The sequence below is a fragment of the Strigops habroptila genome, chromosome 4 (genome assembly GCF_004027225.2).
Source record: "Strigops habroptila isolate Jane chromosome 4, bStrHab1.2.pri, whole genome shotgun sequence".
NCBI classification, from domain to species: Eukaryota; Metazoa; Chordata; class Aves; order Psittaciformes; family Psittacidae; genus Strigops; species Strigops habroptila.
This window is the reverse complement of record NC_046358.1, coordinates 35874992-35895894: the sequence shown is the minus strand read 5'-3', so window position 1 is coordinate 35895894 and position 20903 is coordinate 35874992. Positions and strand designations below refer to the sequence as shown.

At 45.0% G+C, this 20903-nt stretch overlaps 3 protein-coding genes across 9 annotated transcripts in view; 2 read left to right on the top strand and 1 right to left on the bottom strand.

The window, feature by feature from the left end:
• FLVCR2 (FLVCR heme transporter 2) overlaps positions 1-2117 on the top strand; it is a 34128-nt gene extending 32011 nt beyond the window's left edge. For 3 of the 4 annotated variants that reach the window (XM_030482439.1, XM_030482438.1, XM_030482437.1), the window contains one exon: positions 682-2117. In XM_030482439.1, the coding sequence (XP_030338299.1) occupies positions 682-738 (57 nt within the window). In that variant the 3' untranslated portion in view covers positions 739-2117. The remainder of the gene's footprint in view (positions 1-681) is intronic. The other variant, XR_003990913.1, reaches the window with a different exon arrangement.
• A 475-nt stretch (positions 2118-2592) lies between these two features.
• Positions 2593-5292, bottom strand: ERG28 (ergosterol biosynthesis 28 homolog). 4 transcript variants are annotated; one of them, XM_030482442.1, is made up of 5 exons: positions 4880-5292; positions 4673-4763; positions 3285-3403; positions 3015-3113; positions 2593-2878 (listed from the first exon to the last, which is right to left on the bottom strand). In XM_030482442.1, the coding sequence occupies exons 1-4, from the start codon at positions 5010-5012 to the stop codon at positions 3034-3036; spliced, it is 423 nt and encodes a 140-aa protein (XP_030338302.1). In that variant the 5' UTR covers positions 5013-5292; the 3' UTR covers positions 2593-2878; positions 3015-3033. The 4 variants fall into 4 exon arrangements, with proteins under 4 accessions (XP_030338302.1, XP_030338301.1, XP_030338304.1 ...); XM_030482441.1 differs by having other exon boundaries at positions 2593-3113; positions 4880-5125; XM_030482444.1 differs by lacking the exon at positions 3285-3403 and having other exon boundaries at positions 4880-5107.
• A 56-nt stretch (positions 5293-5348) lies between these two features.
• TTLL5 (tubulin tyrosine ligase like 5) overlaps positions 5349-20903 on the top strand; it is a 138901-nt gene continuing 123346 nt past the window's right edge. Inside the window, exons 1-9 of the mRNA XM_030482434.1 lie at positions 5349-5455; positions 6035-6213; positions 8673-8782; positions 10833-10915; positions 11597-11703; positions 12330-12460; positions 13008-13090; positions 15105-15174; positions 15470-15554. Of these exons, the coding sequence (XP_030338294.1) occupies positions 6122-6213; positions 8673-8782; positions 10833-10915; positions 11597-11703; positions 12330-12460; positions 13008-13090; positions 15105-15174; positions 15470-15554 (761 nt within the window). The 5' untranslated portion in view covers positions 5349-5455; positions 6035-6121. The remainder of the gene's footprint in view (positions 5456-6034; positions 6214-8672; positions 8783-10832; positions 10916-11596; positions 11704-12329; positions 12461-13007; positions 13091-15104; positions 15175-15469; positions 15555-20903) is intronic.

The window sequence follows — 20903 nt, the reverse complement described above, 5'->3', positions numbered from 1 at the left end:
AAGGCCTTATCTGCACCACTCTGGAATTATTCCAGCCATAAGTCCAAGCTGGGGACAGGGAAGAAGTGGGGCAGAGGGTGGCAGCCCTGAATGGGAGGTGGGGACGAAAAGACCTGAGAATGAGCAGAACCAGCAATCTGCCTGGGAGTTAGAGACCTTCAGGCACGCAAGAGTAAGGACAGAGTGGAGCTAGTTGCTCCGCTGAGCCTCCTGAGGGTGCATGGGATGCAGATTCTCTATGGTGCTTGCACAGACACCTGTGTTGCCTGTGGCATGAAGGAGTTCCCAGTTCCTTTCCTTGCACAGGAACTGGCCCTGCAGTTTCACCGCTTTGAGGCTGATCTTGTGTCACAGTGAAGTATCTTCAGTGAGCTGGCTGTGGGGCTGACACCTGGGCCTGTACAGCTTCTGTGAGTTAACTGTGGTCTGAGAAGCTACTTGCTGTAGTCAAGGGAAGTGGACCCTTGCTCTGCCCTGTTGCCCCAGTGCCCCATGGCTGGGCAGTAGAAGGGTCTGGAGAAGGGAACCAGATACACTCTCAGGATGGTGATTTTTCTGTGGCGATTTCTGCATATGAGCAGGGAGTTGTGAATTAGCCAGCTTCTGGCCAGCTGCTCTCTCTCAAGCCTGGGTCTGGCCAGCCAGGATCCTAACCATATTGTTTTTCTCTTTGACTTGCAGAAAGTGATGCCAGAAACCTGCACTGATCCCATAGTCCTTGAGGAATCAAAGCTGTGAACGGAGGAGTGGCAGAGCTGGGAGATGCAGTCCCCCTCATTCCCAGCTTTGCTACCTACCCTGTCCGCCTGTTACATGCACACCATGGCAGGGGGACAGTGTGTGTGGGGGGGAAGCCTCAGGGTTAGGAGCCTAGTGAAGAGTGTGAAAGAGCAAAACAAGAAGGGAGTTGCTCTCTTCAGTTATATGTCTGCATGCTGCTCTTCTGGAGACTTTCCTGCTTGGGAGGAAAAGCTGGGAAAACCCACTGTTTCTCCCCTACCCCAACATGTACGCTTGGAAAAGAAAAAGCACACAGCTGAGAACAGGTCCAGGCTATCCCTGAGAACATGAGGGTGGCAGCCTGGATGTGTCTGTCTCTCCTCTGACAGGCAAGCTGTGACATGAAATGCAGAAGCTGGACCATGCTTGCTCTGTGAGCAGCCTTAGAAAAGCTTTCAGCTGTCTCTCAGGAAGAGGGATTGCTCTGCTTTGGTACCTGTGATGCTGTGTTGCACAGGTGATGGTAGAGGCCTCAGCACATCACCAGCAAGTGCTGGCTCTGGTTTTGTTACGTGGCTGCCCCAGATGAAATACTCTTGTGGATAAACCTCTGCTCGGAATTCACTGAGGTTGCCCTGATGTTCCTATATATTAGGAATATTTGAGAGACACCAATCCTCCTACCTCGAGCCAAGGACTAGTTCTGCAGCTTATATTGAAGCTGTAGCCTAAGCCTAGTTCATCACTACACTAGCCACAGGAATGAGTCAAACTACAAGCTCCCTGGGCTGATGACTCTGTCTTCCTCCTTAATGATAAAGTGCCTTTTGCATGTTTCAGTGCTACATAAAAACTTTTGTGAAGTGTTATATTGAGATAACCAGCCAAGGCTATGTTGCTCTTCACAGATGAAGAGAGAGGTTTGAGTATGATTGGAATCCAGATCTGCTCCAGTGTGAAAGTTTCCCACTTTATAATAGAGAACAGGGAGAAGAAGCCCTTTTACCAGCATTTGTGTCTCGTAGGCACTGCCCCTTTGTATGCTGCTGTTTCTCTTCTAAATACAAATATAGATCCTTCTCCTTCCTTTCCAGCATCCCTCCACTGGTGGAGACATCAAGTGTACTTATACTCCTTAAATCAAAAACCACAACCAGGGGGAATGGATAAAAATAGTCCTCTCTGGCATACCATTTTGACAAAACTTTTTTTTTCCTGTGTGAAACTGCAGAATCTTTGGCGCATTAAAAGATTCAGTTTGTATCTCATGGCTTGGGGTTAAGGGTGGGGGTCTAAAATGGCTTTTCAATAGAAGTGTTTATATAAAATAAAAACATTTGAAGTGTACAATGAAATCTGACACATTCATATTAAATGGTATGATTCTATGAAACGTTCTACATCTGCCTCTTTTAATAGCCTGAAATGTTTTGCAGAACGGAAAAGTAATTTTTCTGCCCAGTGCTGCTTTGTGCTCTTTTCCTCCCTTCTCATTCTTTTTCTTCTGTGCATGCACTGTCCTCCCAGCTAGAAGATCCTGCTGCTTGCTTCCTACCTTCTGTGCTCTGCCCATCTGCTTTGGGCATTATTTCTCTGTCTTATGTAGTTCTAGCTCACAGCAAAGGTAGCTCTGATGACAGTTTGCTGTCACCAGTATGCTGCGGAAGCAAGAGCTGCAGCAACAACTATCTTCGTGTGTGCGTGTGATGTGAGTAGTCAGACCTGAAACTTTATGGGAAGGAGTCAGGGAAAGGTGGGTTTGCTGCAAAGAGAGATCATTTATCCTGCAACATACAGCAGAAACTGCTGTTTCCTCTGAGGTTGTACATCCTCTACCTGCTACTGTGTAGCAGAAAGACAGACATAGCACCCTGTAGTTTTCTGCCATTTATTAGAAACGACCCCTGAAGAACACACACATGCAACTTACATAGCAGTGCCAGGGGCAGTACATGTTCTCTCTCTGGTCTGAAGAGTTCAGTCAATCCTGGGTAGCTGTACACCTCCTCCCCACACTGGGAGCGAAGTTCTTAATGCACTGGGCATGCCTGAGATATTGCCTGCTCTCTGGGGAGGCAGTCACCAACTGGCCCCTGCAAGCTTTGACACAAACTCCTCTGGGACTTGGTCTTTTGACATCAGTCAGTTGAAATGCTGCCTGGACAAGAAAAAACACTTAGTAATGATGAAACATTGACAGTCCAACATTGATCCACTAGTGGGACTGGTGTCCTGAAGAAGTTCAGCCGATTTTTAGTGGAAGTTTGGCAGTGAAGATAGGAGACAATGCTGACCTACACAGGGCCCTCAGCTTCAGTTTTTCTTCTTGTTCTGTGACAGTGCTTCTACCTCCAGGTACTGCAGCCCAATCAACATCCCCATAATAGAGAAACCTGTGATAGAGATACAGAATGAGTTTGTATGAGTTTGTCCAATGGATGAGGTATTTCCTGCCACCACTGCCTCCCTGATCTTATGTCATAGCCCCGTGGAGACTTTTTTTCTGGGGGGGGGTCACAGCTCCAAGGAGAGTTTGTGGGGGGAGGATGCAGAGCTCTACTTACTTGCTACCATGAGGGGTGCCATAATTCCAATTGTCAAGGCTGCAGTGTGGTAAATGAAGACCTCGGAGAGGAAGTGAACAAGGGCCAAAAAGAAGGTGAAGAGTGTGATGTAATAGAGGCTGTTGGAGAGCAGAAAGAAGTAAGTTATCATGTAGCCCATAGTATGGACATGAGCATGGCTGAGTGGAAAAGAGGCATACCTGCATGCTTCCCCATCTGTCCTCAGTGTGGCAGCACAGAGGGCACTTGGTCCCTGTCTAGTGAGGTGCAAAACCTGCCTGGGCAACGGCTGAGAGAACAGGGCAGCATGTTCATTGAAATCAGCGCGGTGCATTGAAAATCACAGGCGTTATCTGACTTGAAGGAAGGCGAAGAGGAGAGGACAAGGATAGGGCACCGGTGAAGTGAGAAGCATGTGTGCACACAAAAAGAAGGTGAGAAGTAGATGAGACGAGAACTAGGGTCACAGGACTGGGCTGACTCCGGGCTGTATCGCCCAACACACCTTCCCACCTGTGCTCTGCTACCCTCTAGGGGCCACAGCTGTTAAAGGGAGCAGGTCCAAAAGAGGCAAGGTAAAAAGTCCTTCTAAGAAACAACTGGCTCACGGGGAACCGGCATTGTCACCACCCCTAAAAACAGATAATTGAGTCCCTCCACCTTCCTACCACAGACAAGCCTAGGCAACCCAAGGACATGCTGCCAGCTGAACAGTTACTTCTGCTGCGGGGCTGGGGGAGGCAGTGACGAAGAGTGAGTCTAAGCAATCTCCAGCTCAGGCTTTGTCTAGCACAGACTCAGTCAGCCTGCTCGGAAGCCCCTCTCAGGAATACCTCTGTTACTACAGGGAGAAATGGCCTTCCTCCCACCACAGCATCAGGCTGCGCTTCAGGCCTTGTCCTTAGCCCCCGATAAGCGCATGTGGAAGAAGGCAGCGGGTAAAGACCTCTGCAAGGGGCATCTCAACCTGCCACAGTCTTTACCTGGGATGTCACGGGAGAAGCAGCACCGACTATCAGTCAGACCACAACATTAGTAATTGCTTAATGTCAACATGGTAGCAACGCCATCAGAAGATGTTTTCCAAGCTGGAGCTCAGAAATTTTTGACCTAAGAAGTTCTCAGATCTACCAATTTCTGCCTGAGCTAAGAAACAGAACTCAAATGGGCAGGCTCTCCCCTCAGGGGCAGGAGAGAGCACCAGTTAACATACAAATCCCACACTGCTATTTAGGCTTTTTGGGGGGAACGCTTTCAACCCTACAGAAAGATTAGGCACAGCTTCCGATTCCCCATCTCCTCTGCGCTGCCTTCTGAGCAACTGCTCACACTGTGACTAGCACACAAACCCAAGGATTTCCCCGGTGCTCCTTTACTCCATTACGTACGTCCTATTGCGGATGTCGATGGCGCAGAGACAGCGGATCACCGATGACAGCAGGGTCCAGACGCCGAAAGTCCGAGCCTGGAGCCCGTTCACTGCGCAAAGATGGGGGAGCACATGGCAACCACGCACAGCCGCGCCCGCCGCGCCCACCCCCGCCGGGGAGCAGCCCGCTCCCGGGCCCGACAGCGGCTGCCGGCGCGGCCCTTACCGAGCCCGGGGCTGGCGGTGTACAGCTTCTCTGAGAGGAAGCTGTGGTCGCGGAAGCTCTGCAGCGTGTTCCCGGCGGCGATGACCGACACCATCACGAGCCAGCTGCGCAGCACGTTCAGGAACCGGCTCATCCTCCCGGCCCGCACGACCCCCGCCCGCAAGGACCCGACCGCCCGCTGCCGGAGCCTCACCCGCTCCCGCAGCGCACGCCGCCACCCGGCACTCCCATTGGCCACGGGCGCGCCACTCCACCGCGCACCACTCTGACGCGAGGCCGCCAGCGCCAATCGAATCGCTCAGCGCAGGGGAGGCGGGCCCGCCCCTCGTTGGCCCCGCCCACCAGGAGGGAGGAGGCGGTACTGCGGCGGTGGGCGGAGACGAGGCCGGGCGCGCGGCAGGACTGTTGCGTCTGCGCACTGGGGAGAGCGGCCGGCGCATGCGTAGTGGCGAGGGGGCGGGACCAGCCCGTGGGTTGTTGTAGTAACGGGGAAGCGGAGGGAGGGGCTGTGACCGCCGGGCCGCTGTGTCCGGTCGCCCGGCCCGGCGCGCCCCACCCCGGGCGATGCGGGAGGAGGTACGGGGAGGGTGAGGGAGCTGCCGTCTTAAGGCGAGGGGCTGTTGGCCCCGGAGCGGGAGTCGCGGCTCTTCGGGCGCTCCGCGCCGTTCGTGTTTCTTCTGGGGCTGCCGCAGGTCACTGGGCCTGCCCGCCGCGGTGTAGGCTGGGCCCTCAGCCGCCCCTCCGGGTTGGAGCTGTTCCCGGGCTGGTGGAGGCGCTGGCCCCGGGCGTTTCCTCGGCGCCAGGGAGGAGCGGGCGTTTCCCGCTCGGCTGGGCTGGGCTGGGCCGGGCTGGGCTGGGCTGGGCCGGGCTGGGCCGGGCCTGGCCAGCCTGGTGCGGCTCTTTAGCCGCGGGCAGGGCAGGGACGCGCTTCAGCGGTAAGCGCCTGAATGACTCTCACGGGCAGATGAGGGAAAATCTGCTGGAAGGTGATGCTTTTTCCTACACTCGCCTGGATAGGATGTGATTTACTGCCTGTAACAAGCTTGGTGATAGTCCTGTGAGAAATATGTATTGGCAGGAGGTGGGAGTTAAGTTACCTTATTTGTCTTGGTGTCCTGCTCAGCTATGCTTTCATGCTTTTAATCCTTATTGCAGGCAACTGCTCCTGCAAGATCCCTTGAATCTGTAGGAAGGAGTCTCAGAGGCTACCGGGACTGGGCTATATGAAAACTCTCAGAGGAAATGCCAGCTGGGATTGCTCGAGGTCTGGAGGAAACTGGCTCATCCTTACAGCAGGAGGAGGAGGAGGAAGAAGATGTCATAGATGAGTTGGAGTAAGTAGGAAAAAACCTGCTTAATTGTTTCTATCTCCCTGTGCTTCCCGCAGGATTTGTACTAATCTGAAAAGACAGTTACATTCCTTACCCTCCCTTATCTATAAAGCAGAAGATAGGTAGTTTGGGCCTGAAGTCTGTGGGCAGGCTACTTATGTTTGTAGCCTAAAGGACCACCATATTCGCCTATTCATCAGGGTTAGAGGTGCGGCTCTTCCTTGGCTACTCTAAAGTCTTGTAGTTTCATTGATGTCATCTTGTCATATTCCTAAGCTGGGAACTTCTTTGGTGATGTTTAAGAAAATGAAGGAAATAAATTACCTTTTTTTTTTGTTTTGTTTTAGTTTTTACTTCCTACAGTAGACTGATATGCAATGTTTTGTGTCCTTTTTTAAAACTGTCTTGTGAGAAATCAACTCCTAGAGTTCTTATTACTTCTTAGTGTGTTAGTTCCTTCTTAGTTTAGTAATTTCTTTTATCTTTGCTTATTCTTTCCCAGAGTGGAATTCCTTTTCTCTTCAGCTGGACCTACTTTCATATGTTCTGTTTGCTTTCTTTTTGGTGCATATTGTTACTGAGTGCTCAGTTGCAAACTGCAGTGACTTAAGGCATTTAGAGGAATGTTGTTTCATACCAAGTAGTAGGTTCAGACTTGCAAGACCCTCATGGATGGAAAGGTCCAGAACTGACTTCATCTAGAATGTAACTGCAACAGTGTGGCTGCATCAAGTGACAAAGGGTCATGCTAGGAATGAATGACTGTCACCTGGAGGATTGAGCCTTACTGCAAATCCTCAGGACAGGCTTAGCATAAACTCCCATCTTGATGCTTCAGCTCATTTCCAACTTATATAAGGCTCTGGCCTGTACTGTAAATTCTGGAAGCTGCTTGGGTCCCTTCCAGCCTGAACAGCCAATTAAATGCCTGGAGTGGATTTTTCTACTTTATTTCATTTTTTCTTTAGAGGTGGTGAAAGCAGATGGGGGTGCTGTGAAGTTAATCTGTCTGGGTGATAAAGGTAATAACTTGGTTAGGATGACCAAAGTTGCACTGAAGAGTACTTACTTGTCCTAGCATCAGAAAGTTGTCCTTTTATATCTGTTCCTGTGTTCTAAGTGTAGGAAGTGTTTTGTCTTTTGTAGTTTCTCCAAACCGTTGGCAGTGATTTTGCACTTTTTATAGACAAATGCTACTACATATCTCTGCCAGTCTTTATTTCTTCTTGTCTGTGTAGATATTGATGCGAGTAATAAGCAACTGGAGTTTTATTTGCTTAGTTGCTTAGGTTGACAGGTTTTCTTTCTGTGACCTTGGCATTTTATGTAACAGATTGTAAGTGGGTTTTTTTGTGTGTGTCCTTAATTTCTCTGAGATGATAATTCCCAATGTAGTCTTGTTGTTTTGGACAGAACTGATCATTCTATCTCAGAACCTGTAGTGGCTAGCTGGGGGTGTCGGTGTTGAATTCTGAGCTTGGATTCTACTGCATCTGGCAGAAATTAAAAAGGAAGAACACACAAGTTCATCCCTTGTCCTAGTCTCTCAAACTCCACATGAGTGCCTTTTAATGCACTTTAGAGCCCAGGATTACAGCCAGGGAGCATGCATTGATTTGCAGCTCTTAAATTGGAGACTTGGGACCTGCATTGTAAGGTTTGGTTGTGGATACCAGCAATTATGGCCTACCCTGAATTATAGATCCTGTTTTCAGGCTACAAATCCAAAGAACTGTAGCTGTGAAAAGTCATGGGATTTCTCCCAAATTATACTCAGTAAAATAAACACAAATTAAACAGTACTCTGACTTAGACTGGCAAGACTAACCCAAAAGAAGGAAGATTCCCTCTATAGCTGAGAACCAAGGGTGCCTAGCGTGTGCATGTCAGTCAGCCCAGTCAGGGTGCAGGAACAACCACAAAGCCATGGCTGAAATGCAAAGAGTAAGTTTATTTTCATTACCTCACCAACTGGGGAACCCTGAAGCAGCACCCAGCAGAGGCATACAAGTGGGGATGCAGGCACCACAGAGCTCAGTCCTTGCTAGATGATCGCTGAACCTGCTGTTTGTGTCTGTTTTTCAGGGATTCACACAGACGTAGTTTTTACCACCGATCTGTCCCACAGCAGGGCAGGGATGTCAACCACTTTTGATAAGGTGCCTCTATCACAGGCCTGTGTTATCTGAACACAGATGTTCTACTTGTCAAACACACAAGGATAGACAAGAATTAGGATGGTATATGTATTTTTCTACACCCCAGCTGCAAGTCACTTAAGCATGTTTACAATCCTCCTCGCCAATCTACCATTATTTTCATACAGTGTGTTTGCCTGTGTCCTGCCCGCAGGCTAGGTGGGCAAGCAAGGGCAAGTATGGAGAACTGCTGTGTCCTCATTGTAAGTAACTACTGTGTATGAGACTCAGCAATTGCTTATACTGACTGTCTTGCTGTTTCAGAGATCATCCATGTATCAAGTGGACTGGTGGTGGCTGCAGGCGGATCCCCATCTTGGTGTTTCATGCAGAAGCCATTCTGACCAATGACAGCTACCTCCGCCTAATTGGAGGTAGGTGCCACTAAGTGCCAACTGTTGGCCTGAAAGCATGAGGTGGAAGTCTCTTACCTTGATATTTGCTTCTCATTGTGGTGGGGAAGAGGACATGGTAGGAAGGAAATGACAATCCTCTCTTGTCCTTGTGCACTGAGGTGGTCAGGAACACTTGACCAGCTGGTGAATGTTTATCATGTCTTTGGGTTGTGACAAGTGTCTATATTTGCCCCTCCATTGGGTCCTGATGTGTTTTGAGTTGGAACTGCTTGCTTGCAGTTTGAACTTGGAGGCCATGCTAGAACTGATGACCAGAATATAAATTGACTACACTGTAGCAAAGAACTTAAATCAATCATTGCAGTGAGTTCTGAGCGCTTTTAACTGGGATATGAAGCAGCCAGCCCCACAGTGGTAATAGCAGTAGTAAGCTGTGGTAATAAATCTCTGCATCTACAGCCTCACAGCTGTGGGTAAGGCTATAAGCTCTGGCAGCATTTGAGTCAGGAGACCAAACCCATCTAGTGTCAAATAAGGGAGAGCCTCTAAGAGAGAGTTATAAACAGTTACTCTGGATTGTGAGAGTTAGTACTTTGTGGGTGTGTACGGCTGGGAGCTCATTCTGGATGTGCTGAGTTGGAGAAAAGCTTAAATCTACTCAGCTGCTTTTTGTGAAGATGATGACACTTCTTTTCTTCTCTTGCTTCTCCCTTTCTTAGGTAATTGGTGCCCTCATTTATAATATCCTATTCAAGCAGAAATGCTTCTGGCTTATTGGGGTAAGGGGTGGAGAAGGTGATTTGTGTGTGGAAACTCCTGATCCTTTTGATGTGAATTAAGTACATATTTGAATGGTGGCAGAAAAGCTGATGGTAATTGTAACTGGTATCTTAACTGGAGTGCAGTGTGTCTGATTTTTCTCGGGAGATAGAGGCTTTTTGTGGCTTAAGTCTGCTGCTGAATAGTGCAACTTGTTAAATTCCCTTGAGCTTTGCCCAATCCCAGATTATGATACTTATTACTCTCTTCTTTAGTCTTATTTTTATTGGTAGAACATATTTCCTGAGGTTTAATTTAATCTTCATTTTTCTGTTCTCAGTTTGAACCAATTTAAAGTGCCTTCTCCAGGTGATTCTAGCACTGCAATTTCTGCCTCTGTTTTCTTTGAACTCTTTTGCAGGTTGCCACATCTTTTTGTATGGCAACTGGCCTCTGATCTTGCTGTTTGCTTCCTGTTGATTTTCCACCTCCAGTGCTGCTTACTGCTTTTGTTTTTACGACCTTCTACTTGGATAGTGATTTTTTTTTTCTCTTTTTTTCTTTCCTTGTCCTGTTTACTTTATTTCCTGCTATTTTTTGTAGTTTATTTATTGGAAGATCAGTACAGGTGACCGAGAGATGAACAAAAATTCAGTGGTTTATTTTGGGTTTTGAAGATCTAAAAAGTGATCATATAGCTAGCCATGCCAGTGAGGGGCATGTGGGATGATTACTTTTAGCTAGGAATACAAAACTCGAATAGAGAAGAAAGAGCTGAAATCATGTTTGGAATGTTATAAAGCAGTCTATATAAAGAGCTGTTTAAAGCAAACTCAAACTGGGGATGTGTTAGAATGTCCTGTATTTCATTTTTAATAATGATCAGGTTTAGTGTTTCAGCAATATTATACCTAAGGATTGATGTAAGTCAGTTCAATGCATTGTTTGAGTTAGCGCCCCAAGAGATGGACAGGCATTTCCTACCACCCTTTGTCTGTTATGTGTTGCTACAGCGTGGATGCTCCGCTGTGGGTTAAGTACAGCTGTACTGAGTCAGAGAATCATAGAATAGTTAGGGTTGGAAAGGACCTTAAGATCATCTAGATCCAACCCCCCTGCCATGGGCAGGGACACCTCACACTAGACCCAAGGCTCTGTCCAACCTGGCCTTGAACACTGCCACAGATGGAGCATTCACCACTTCTTCGGGCAACCTGTTTCTCTTCTCTCCTTTTTGGTAGCATAGGCAACTTTCAGTATATTATTCTAAGTGCAGACTCTAGTATTGTGTCTCTTGGCCTCTTAACAGAGCGCTACCACTTGTCCTATAAGATTGTGCAAGCAGATGGCCGCCTGGTTCGAAGCATTCTTACTGCCCATGGATTCCATGAGGTGAGTGCAATGAACTTCAGCTCTAATGAGGGTATTAGAAGTTGCTGTGTTACTCTGCCAGTCAGACAGGCAATGTATTGTGGTTTGGTTTCTTAAAGGAGTACCCTTTAGCCTTAAGCCTGCAAAATTAGGGGAAAAAGAGATGCTGAAGTTGGGTAATGTGTTTTTTCTCTTCTTGCTTTTAAAGCATCATCTCACACCCTTGGAAAGATCTAAAGGATCTAATCTCTCAGCTTTTGCAAGCTCACAGAAGCATCGGTGTAGTGTTTTGTATTTCTCTTCTAGCACCTGTCTTGCTTTAAAGAATGTCCCGTATGCAGCTAATGACAGTTTGAGAGATGTGTATATATGGTGGATTTTCTTCTGAATAACACCAAGTTGAGGCTTTGATCTCACAAGTTTCCTGAAGAAATCTAAAATACTTTAGAAGTTGTGTTTAAACGGTCTGTAAAAAGAACAAACCCACAAGTTTGTTTAGAAAAATATGATGTGGTTATTTCCCAGCATTAGTGGACAGGGGTCTGGCTACAGTTGCCCTAATACTGGAGATGGATAGAGGAGATTTGTCTTAAACAAGAATTGCTTTGGTCATAGACGTAAAGTCACAGTATATAGAACAAGTGGTGGTGCTTTTCATCAGTTCTATGTTCTTTTGTGTGGTGTGTTTATGTTGCTTTTTAGGCGCAACCTGGTAGCAGCGATTACAATCTCATGTGGACAGGATCACACTTGAAGACTTACTTGCTGCGTTCTCTTACAGATATTCAGAAAGTCAATCACTTCCCTAGGTAAGGCCTTGATATCTTGTTTTGCGAACACCTTTGTGATGATTTGCAAAAATCTGAATATAGATAGCTGTTAAAAAAAAAATAGAGTGTACATGTTACCATAAAGTCCCACCACACTGGGCCTGTGCCACATGCTGTCTTCGTTCTAAATGGTCTTTTTGGAGAGATAGTATAGGAGTTGAAGTGCCTGTCTATAGCCCAAATACTGGATTTGGTTTTGTTTGGTGTGGTGTTTTTTTGTGGTTTTTTTTGGGTGGTTTTTTATGCTTGCTTGTTTGTTTGTTTTTCCTTTTTCTATATTTGGTGGTATAAGTATTTTGGGCTTTGGGTTCTTAGTTATAGAGATATAGTCGTATGTCACCTAAAGTTTACAAACTATGCTAAAGTTTACAAACACTGTTATAACGGTTTGCTGTGCTTCAGTCTGTCTTGGGAATGGATATTAATGTGGCCATGGGACAGAGACAATAAAACTGAAGAGTAGTTGCAGGTTAGGGTTTAGACATCTGACAGGGCTACAAATGCTTTAGTAACTAGGACAAAAGGTTGCTGTAATGTGTGGGGTTTTGGTTTTTTTTTTTTTTATGTGTGTCAGGGAAATATAGTCTCTTGTTTTGGGACTCTAGGTCATATGAACTGACACGGAAGGACAGACTGTACAAGAATGTCAGTCGTATGCAGCTGGCCCATGGATTCAAAACATTCCATATCTTACCTCAGACCTTTATCCTCCCGACAGAGTACCAGAACTTCTGCAGTAAGTGAATGGCTGACCTAAAGCAAAATAAATGGGTGGGATAAAGGGAATTTATTTTTAATATCCTAGCCTGTTGAGCGTGCCAGTGGCTAAGGCAACAAAATTACAGGGAGCTGGAAAGACAGTGGAAAAGGCCCACAATTTCTTTGTATAATTTCTACTCTGCTGCTTTCTTCATGCCTGCGTAAGTTCCCAAGAAGCTAATGTGCGCTTAAGGGTCCAGAATTGAGCCTTTTTTTATGCACACAGTGTTGATGATCAACTTCACAATAACCCATGTTATGTGGGAGTACTGAAGAGAGAAGTGCCAAAAGGAGGTATAAAGCAGAAAAACTAATCTATTGGCGGAGCAGGAGGGACTTTAGGGAGGGGCAGTAATAATTGCAGTGAATCCCAGGAGGTAAAATAGGACATCAAAGAAGTAGACTTTGATCTCCTCGTGGAGTTTTCTGAAGCTTTTACTGTAGACAACATTCTTGATTCTTGCTCCTCTGTAAATAAGCAAAATGGAAAATGTTTCAGACTTGTGCTGTTTTCTTTTAACCAGGTACCTATTCTAAGGACAGAGGTCCATGGATAGTGAAGCCTGTGGCCTCTTCCAGGGGTCGAGGTGTCTACCTGATAAACAATGTAAGTATTCACCAAAAGGACCATTCTTTAGTAAAATTGTCTGCAGAACTATGCCAGCTTCCAGGCAAGGGGCATGGAAACATCTAACCAGACACTGGCCCTGCTCTGGGTTTCTCCTCATACATTGGTGAGCAGCAGCTGGCAAAGTCCCAGGCCTATGTTGTGTAACCAAATGCAGTCTATTTCTTTGTATTCTGTTGTTACTGTGCAACCCACTTTCAAGTCTTAGCTTATTAAGAGCAAGTTCATGCTTCCTGGGACAGTTTTTTGGGAAGCTGTGCTTCTTCATGTTCTCCTTGTGGCTGGCGGTATAGGCTGGCCTTGAGAAGATTCCCAGAGCTTTTCTTAGTTGTTTCTCTGTGTGACCTAAACAGTCCCCTTGTCTCCCTCTTCCCCCCGGAAAAGACCAGGTAAAAATGAAACCTTAAAATGAAATATTAGTATATCAATCTTAGAGCTCTGTACCCTTACTGAGGTGTAATGGGAGTAGTTCTTTGAATTCAGTGTGCTGGTTATAGTGTATTTTGCCCTTTTTGGGCTTTCCAGGGAGTTAGGTTGTCATAGGTAACACTTCCATCTGTGCAGGAGCCAAACACATAAGAGGTTTCTAATAAATATTCTCAGCAGTAAAACTGACTGGTGAGTCATTTTGTTTTCCCTCACTCAAACCCCTTTAGCCTTCCCTATACTGAAGGGGTCATGCTGCCTCATCTGTTCCCTACTTGGATCATTTCCCGTAAAATAGGGGAGCAATTCGCCAAGTGTATGAGGTAAGTATTTCCAGAGCTGCGCTCAGCTTTTTCTTTGCTTGAAAGAGAGGAACGAGCTCAGGCTTACAGGGCAGTCGGCCATGGACTGGGGAAAAGACACTTCTGGGGCCGATCTCCCTTTGTGTATATCTGTTCCAGAAACACTTCAGCTAGTTTGGCCCAATGAGTTAAATCTCCTTCAGTGTGACGCCATTAAGGGAGTGTAATCTAGAGTCTCATCCCAAAAGTGTTTAAAAACAACAACAAAAAAACCTCCAACAAAATAGCAAAGCTTTGAATTTCTCTGATCCATAATAAATCAGTCTGTCACTGTTGTGTGATGTGCTGAGGGAAGTTGAACTTTTTCCCCTCACTGTTGTATATGTGCGCTCTACATGTCTAGGCTTCCTGCTCATGTTGGGGTGAACACCAGCTCCTGCTGGTGATGGGGTGAACACATGCAAAATTGGGTAAAGGCAGGGTAATGGGGTTCTCTTCTTTGCCTTCAGCTTGCAAAAGAGCCACATGTTTTGCAAAAAACTGTTTGTATGAGTAGTTAAAACTGCTTACAAGAGAGAGTCTTGCAAACAGCAAAAAGTAAAAGCTTTTTTTCAACAAATCCCATGACTTCGTGATGTATTTTTCATAGATAGAGCTTTCTGTTCTGAGCTACAAGGGTAGCATCTTCCTGGTACCATTAGCTTCTGTTGTGAACTGAACCTCAGAAGAAGGTATTTACTCATGTAGGCAAAAAGGTTGGATACCAGCTCAGGATCTAGCTGTAAAGATCACAAGTTGGAGTAATATTTTTCACATGTGATTGCTCACCACCTATATCCTTCCAGTGTCTTTTAAACCCCTCCGCCATGTTTCTGACTAGACGCTTGAGAAGCAAACTGAATGACAGTCACTTCTTAGACGTGCGTGTTTTCCTGCCTATTTTACATCAATGCCTTGTGGCTCTTAAATCTGTATTCTACTCTAAGGAGCACTGAACTGGAAGATTGAATGGCAATTTTTTTATTTTTTCCCCCAGCAATGTAATCATTCCCAGGCTTCTCGTTTGGATCTAATTACCATAAGTATGTTGTGACTGACAGTGGTGTGTGTTCATTTTGATTTTTGGCTCCTCCCCACTTGGACATAGTTGTTGACACAGAGTGGCTTTAGGAGGGAAAGGCTGGAAAAAATGGTGGTTTTGATCTAGTTGACTTATTCCTTAAGCCTCCTGTTTTTTCACTCTTGTATTCTCTGTTCTTCTGCAGCCAAACCAGATAGTCCTGGAAGACAACATCCTGGTTTCTCGTTACATCAGCAACCCCTTGCTCATAGATGGTGAGTATGCTTTAGGAATTGCTTTTCTCTCTTCCCCCAACCCACACATGAGGATCTCTGCAACCTTTGCAGGCATTTGGTTGAGTAATTGAGTGGTCTGTCTTTCTCTGGTACTGGAAAAATGTAACTAGAAAATTCCTTAAAATCTAGAAGCTTTTCAACTGGGAAAGCTTTGGGCACCTGCGTCACTAGCAGATAATGGTTTATTGCTCTCAGGGTCTGTTGAAATTCCTCATCTGGATATGATGTCTGAAAGATACTTAACAGTCACTGACTCTTGACAACTGTATTTCAGATTTCAAGTTCGATGTGCGCCTCTATGTTCTGGTTACATCCTATGATCCGCTTGTCATCTATCTCTACGAGGAAGGATTGGCCAGGTAGAGAAGATTTCTTCTTTCTCTGTGATCCAGAGATGTTTTTGCTTGCCTCTGTAATCTAGACACAATAGCAAATGAGGGAAGTGCCAGTTAGGGAGTTCTGCAAAGTTTATATAATACCTCATTATGCTGTGTCCCCTAATTTTTCTTTATATAGATTATAGGATCTTTAAGTGAGGGACTTTATTACATATGTAATTCAAGGATGAATGGCCACACACACAATGATTGGTGTTTTCGCTTACAAGGTCGGGTTCTTCTTGAAACTTCTTTGGACTCTTGGTGTCTTTGTGCCAATTCTCTATCCTCCCAGGTGAAGGGAACCTAAACTTTCTCGATTCCTGCTTAATCCTAAAGACAAAAGCAGTTGGAGACCTGTTGTTTATATTTGCTTTTGTTTTACTACTTTCAATTGTTCTTCTAAATTTTAGGTCAGTGTTTGTATTTTCTATAGGATTAAGTGGGCTTAGACTAGTTCACTGTTCTTATCTGGCAAGATGTCAATTTCCTTTTGCATATAAGCCATGAAAGATACTTAAGATTCCCAGGAGGAACACTTACTTACCAAAAATAAAGATATTTAACTAAATGTCTGTGTATAGTAGACATTTACATTTAACTAACCTGTGTATAGTAACTAATACATTTGAAATAATCACCCCTCTGAATTTCCAACAGATCAGAAATTTAACTGTAGTAGTGTTTGAGAAGAGATCATCGTAGAACTGTCTGCAACAGTTTTGAGCAACACTGAGTCTTATAAGCACATCTGATGTACCAAGAAAGAGTATCTCTAGGGTTCAAGCCTGCATGGCTCTGACTTAGGCAGATACTAAATCCAACTTACCTTTATCCAAAGCGGATATTGGATCCAAAAGGATATATTAATAATGATCCCAGAAGAAATATCCTCCTTTAAATTGACAAGCTGATCCCCTTCAGCTGTGTTGTGCCGTGCCCCTGCCTGCAGAGACAATGTGAACAGATTATTTCCCTAAAGGGGGGCAGGAAGGGGTAGCTCATCTTGGTCAGTGGAAAACTTGACAACTATATTCACTTTAGAAAAGGAGCCTTAAATGTGCCTGGCATGTAAGACTTTTCTCTTGAGAATCAGCAGTTAAATTGTTAGTTGCTAATATTGCATGTTATTGGCAAGTGAAGAGGGAAACAAGATCATTGGTTGAATATATGAGTAGATTGCCAGGATGTTCTGAAAATGGGGAGTGCATAGCAGGCCTCCCAAATACAATTTACACCATTCTTGATATCTTAAAGATAGTTCTGCTTATCTTCTTGTAACGGAGTTTACTTCTGGAAAGATCCATCTGTGTAAGAGGCAAATGTTCTACTCTGGAGGCAAGCGTGCCAAGTCTGTGATAGATAGCATTTTTGTCTCTGACAGTAGAGTAACATGTTTTGCTTGAGAATCCAGTGGCTCCAGGTTCCTTACCTCTCACCAACTGAATTTGCATGTTCCAGGTAGAAAAGGACTGTTTTGTAAAGTTGGTGATCTCTGCCAGAAAAGGAGTGCTGTTGGGAAACCATAAGATGTAATGATCTTTAAAAGATCATGAAGTCAAAAGACTTCATATAAAACACAGTCATGATGTTTGTTTAGATACTTCCTTAGACCTGGTTTCTCTTGGCACAGTTAGGCTTGTCATGATGTGATATAGAGTGGACAAAGGGAGAGCAGTGGATGGCATGGCTCAAGACCTGAGCACTCAAATGGCCCCTGTAAAATCACTTTTCAGTTGAATGCTTTCAAGTGACAGGTAGAAACTTACTGCCACCAAGTAAGTTTTCTTTCTGGGTATCCATCTGAAAGCATTGTTCTTAACATTTCTGGACTCTATCTTGGTAAGATCCCGTGTGGCAGTAGTACTTGCAAATCACTTTTCAGCATTCTAAAATCCTTAAGTCTTAAATGTGTTTAGATTCCATTTGTTTAAACTATAATCAAAGCTGGAGTACATGTTGTCCACATACATGACAAATGGAACATATGTTCAGGACACCACAGTATTACAAATGGTACTTGGTCTTTCCTTCAAATTGCATCCCATCGTAGAGCTCTCTGTGAGAGGTAGCTAGTATATGGAGACTAAATGTGGCACTTGGTATCTTAATGCTGCTCTGTGATATGGTGAGCTCTACCAGTATGTCTGTGGGAATGGTGTAGAGGGAATAATGAGATGATATCTCTGGTCAAAGGACAGTCCTGACTCTGGAGGGTAGCTATAGTTCTGTTACTGAACTTCTGCTGCCCATTAGGCAATTTCAGCTGTAGTGTCAGCTATGGCTGAAGGCTTGTAGCAAAACTTATAGTTGAATGCTTTCAGATGAAAGGTATAAACTTATTCCAACCAATATCTTTAATTACTCTTAAGCTTTTCCTTTCTTCTATGGCTGTAGAGTTGGTATGTTTGTGCAGCATGTGCTGGCAAGCTCTCATTGCTCATGCTAGGGTGTTCTCTAGAGGTTGCCAGAAAACTTTAGGTGGGCTGCTCTGTATGGCCTCCAGATGGCACTAGTGGTCCCTAGTTTTAGCTGCTTGGATTTTCCCATACAGTGAATTTGCAAATTTGGTTGGTGAGGTAAGGAACGTCGAGCTACTGGATTCTGGCTTCCTATTTAGCTTTTCTGCTTTCCATTTAACAATTTAGGTTCAGTGCTGTGAGAGACCCTTTTATTGCCTCACACAGTGTGATGCTATGGTTTAAAGCTAGGCCAAAATTTTAGCTGTGCAGGGAGGGGGGAATACTTAATGACTATGCGTGAAGCTGTTTTTTTTTTTTTTCTTCCTTAAGAAAAAACCCTAAACAACACACTGCTTAAAAGTGGAAGGGAATTGGGAGGTAAGATCAGGGCCTGAAATTAGTGGTCGTATTGAAGCAATCTAAGGGGAAACCCACCAGCAGAAAAGAAGAATGTTTTTTTCAGGACCTCCACTAGTGCTGTGGTGCACTATGGTGACTTCAATGTTTTGAGTTTGCCTTTTGAAGGTAGGTAGTCTCTGAAGTATAGTCAGGGTGACCTTCTGGGTTGTTCTCTTAAGTTTGTTTTCCCCTTTTTCTTAGTCTGGCTGAAAGGTTATGTTCCTCTGCAGTGTTATGCTTTGCATATTGCAAGTAAAAGAGGAACCTGACTATTTCAGTGAAGTTGATGACCTCTGCCACAAGAGGAGTGCTATTGAGAAACCATTAGATGTAATGATCTTTAAAAGAAACAGATTTTGTTTAACGCACACTTGTGATGTTTGATTAGACACTTCCTTAGGCCTGGTTTCTCTTGGCACAACTAGGCTTGTCATGATACGATCTAGAGCAGAATTAGAGGCTGCAGTGCTGAGGAGAAGAAAGGGATTATGGATCCAGTACGTGTAACTTGTGTCTCACTTTCCACATGGAAGACTGAAGAAAAAGTTTCCTTTGAAGGATCTCCTAAAAGAACATTGAGTAGAACTTAGGTAGTGCTGATGTTGAGTAGGCTCCTTTTGTAGCCATTTCCACCTGGAATAAGCTGTACAGGTGGAGTCTTAGGTCAGCAGAGTCAGGTATCAGGCTTCTGTAGAGTTACTAAGAATAGTATCAGTGAATGTGCTCTATATTATCATTTTTCATTACAATACTACTTTTCTGGTATTGCCTCCCTCAACTCTATCAAACTTCCTCTTGCATATTTTGGACCTGGTCCACCTCTAGAAGGAATGCTGCTAATAGACTCATTTTGGGGGGTATTCAGTGATCTGTTTGGAGGGAGTGGGGTAGTTGGTTTTGGTTTTTGGTTTTTTTTCCTCCTTGAGGCTTGAAATAAGACTGAAGCTGTGCTTAAGGCATAAAGCAGCACTAGGTGACTTAAGATCCTTGTCTGTTGGATTAAAAAATGTGGTGTTGAACAGTTTTCTAGTACATACTTAAAAAGTAGACAAAGTGTGCTGCTGTACATCTGTTAAATTGACAGATATTTCATAATCTGGAGCTGGAAAGGACAATTATTGTATAGATTGGCCATCTGTGATTCACAGCCTGGGGAAATGTAGCTGGGACCTTTGCATCAAACATATACATTTGGAGAACGCGATGGTCTTGGAAAGCTTGGTCCAGGGTAATTGCAATCCAAGAGTACAGCATAGGCTGGGATCTGCTTGGCTGGAGAGCAGCTCTGTGGAAAGGGAGCTGGGTGTCATGGTGGACAACAAGCTCAATAAGAGTGAACAGTGTGCAGCTGTGGCAAAGAAAGACAACAGGATGCTGGGTTACATCAACAAGGGCATCACCAGTAGAGATAAAGATGGCATTATCCCACTCAGTACTTGTCAGGCTACATCTGGAATACTGTGTCCAGTTTTTGTCCCCACTATACAAAAAAGATGTGAACAGGCTGGAGAGGGTCCAAAGAAGAGCCACAAAGATGATCAAAGGACTGGGAAGCCTGCCATGTGAGGAAAGGCTGAGAGAGCTGGGTTTGTTCAGTCTTGAGAAAAGGAGGCTCAGGGGAGACCTTATCACCAGTATTTAAAGAGTGGCTACAAAGGAGATGGAGACTCCCTTTTTACAAGGAGTCACATGGGAAAGACAAAGGGGCAATAGGCACAAATTATTCCTGGGGAGATTCTGATTGGACAAGAGGAGGAAAATTTTTCACAATGAGAACAATCAGTCCTGAGGGAACTGGTGGATGAAGTTTCCAAGCCGTTATCCATCATACTTGAGAAGGCACAGCAGTCTGGTGAAGTTCCTACTGACTGGAAAAGGGGAAATATAAGTCCCATTTAAAAAAAAAAAAAGGAAAAAAGGAAAACCTGAGGAACTGCAGGCCAGTCAGTCTTACCTTGGTGCCCAGCAAGATTGTGGAACAGATCCTCCTGGAAACTATGCTAAGGCACATGGAAAATGAGGAGGTGATTGGTGACGGTCAACGTGGTTTCAGTAGGGGCAAATTGTGCCTTGCAAACGTGGTGACCTTCTACAAAAGAGTGACAGCATTGGTGGATAAGGGAAGAGTGACTGATATCATCTAACTGGACTTGAGCAAAGCATTTGGCACTGTCCTGCATGACATCCTTCTCTCTACACTGGAGAGGCATGGATTTGATGGACGGACAACTTGCTGGATAAGGAGTTGACCGGATGGTCACACTCAGAGTTGTGGTCCCATCCTTGGCAGTGTTCAAGGCCAGGTGGGATGAGGCTTTGAGAAACCTGGTCTAGTGGAAGGTGTCCCTGCCCATGGCAGGGGGGTTGGAACTAGATGATCTTTAAGGTTCCTTCCAACCCAAACCATTCTGTGATGTTCCTATGAACTGTTTGAATAATTTTATCCATCTTTGGTTAAAGAAACTCTGCA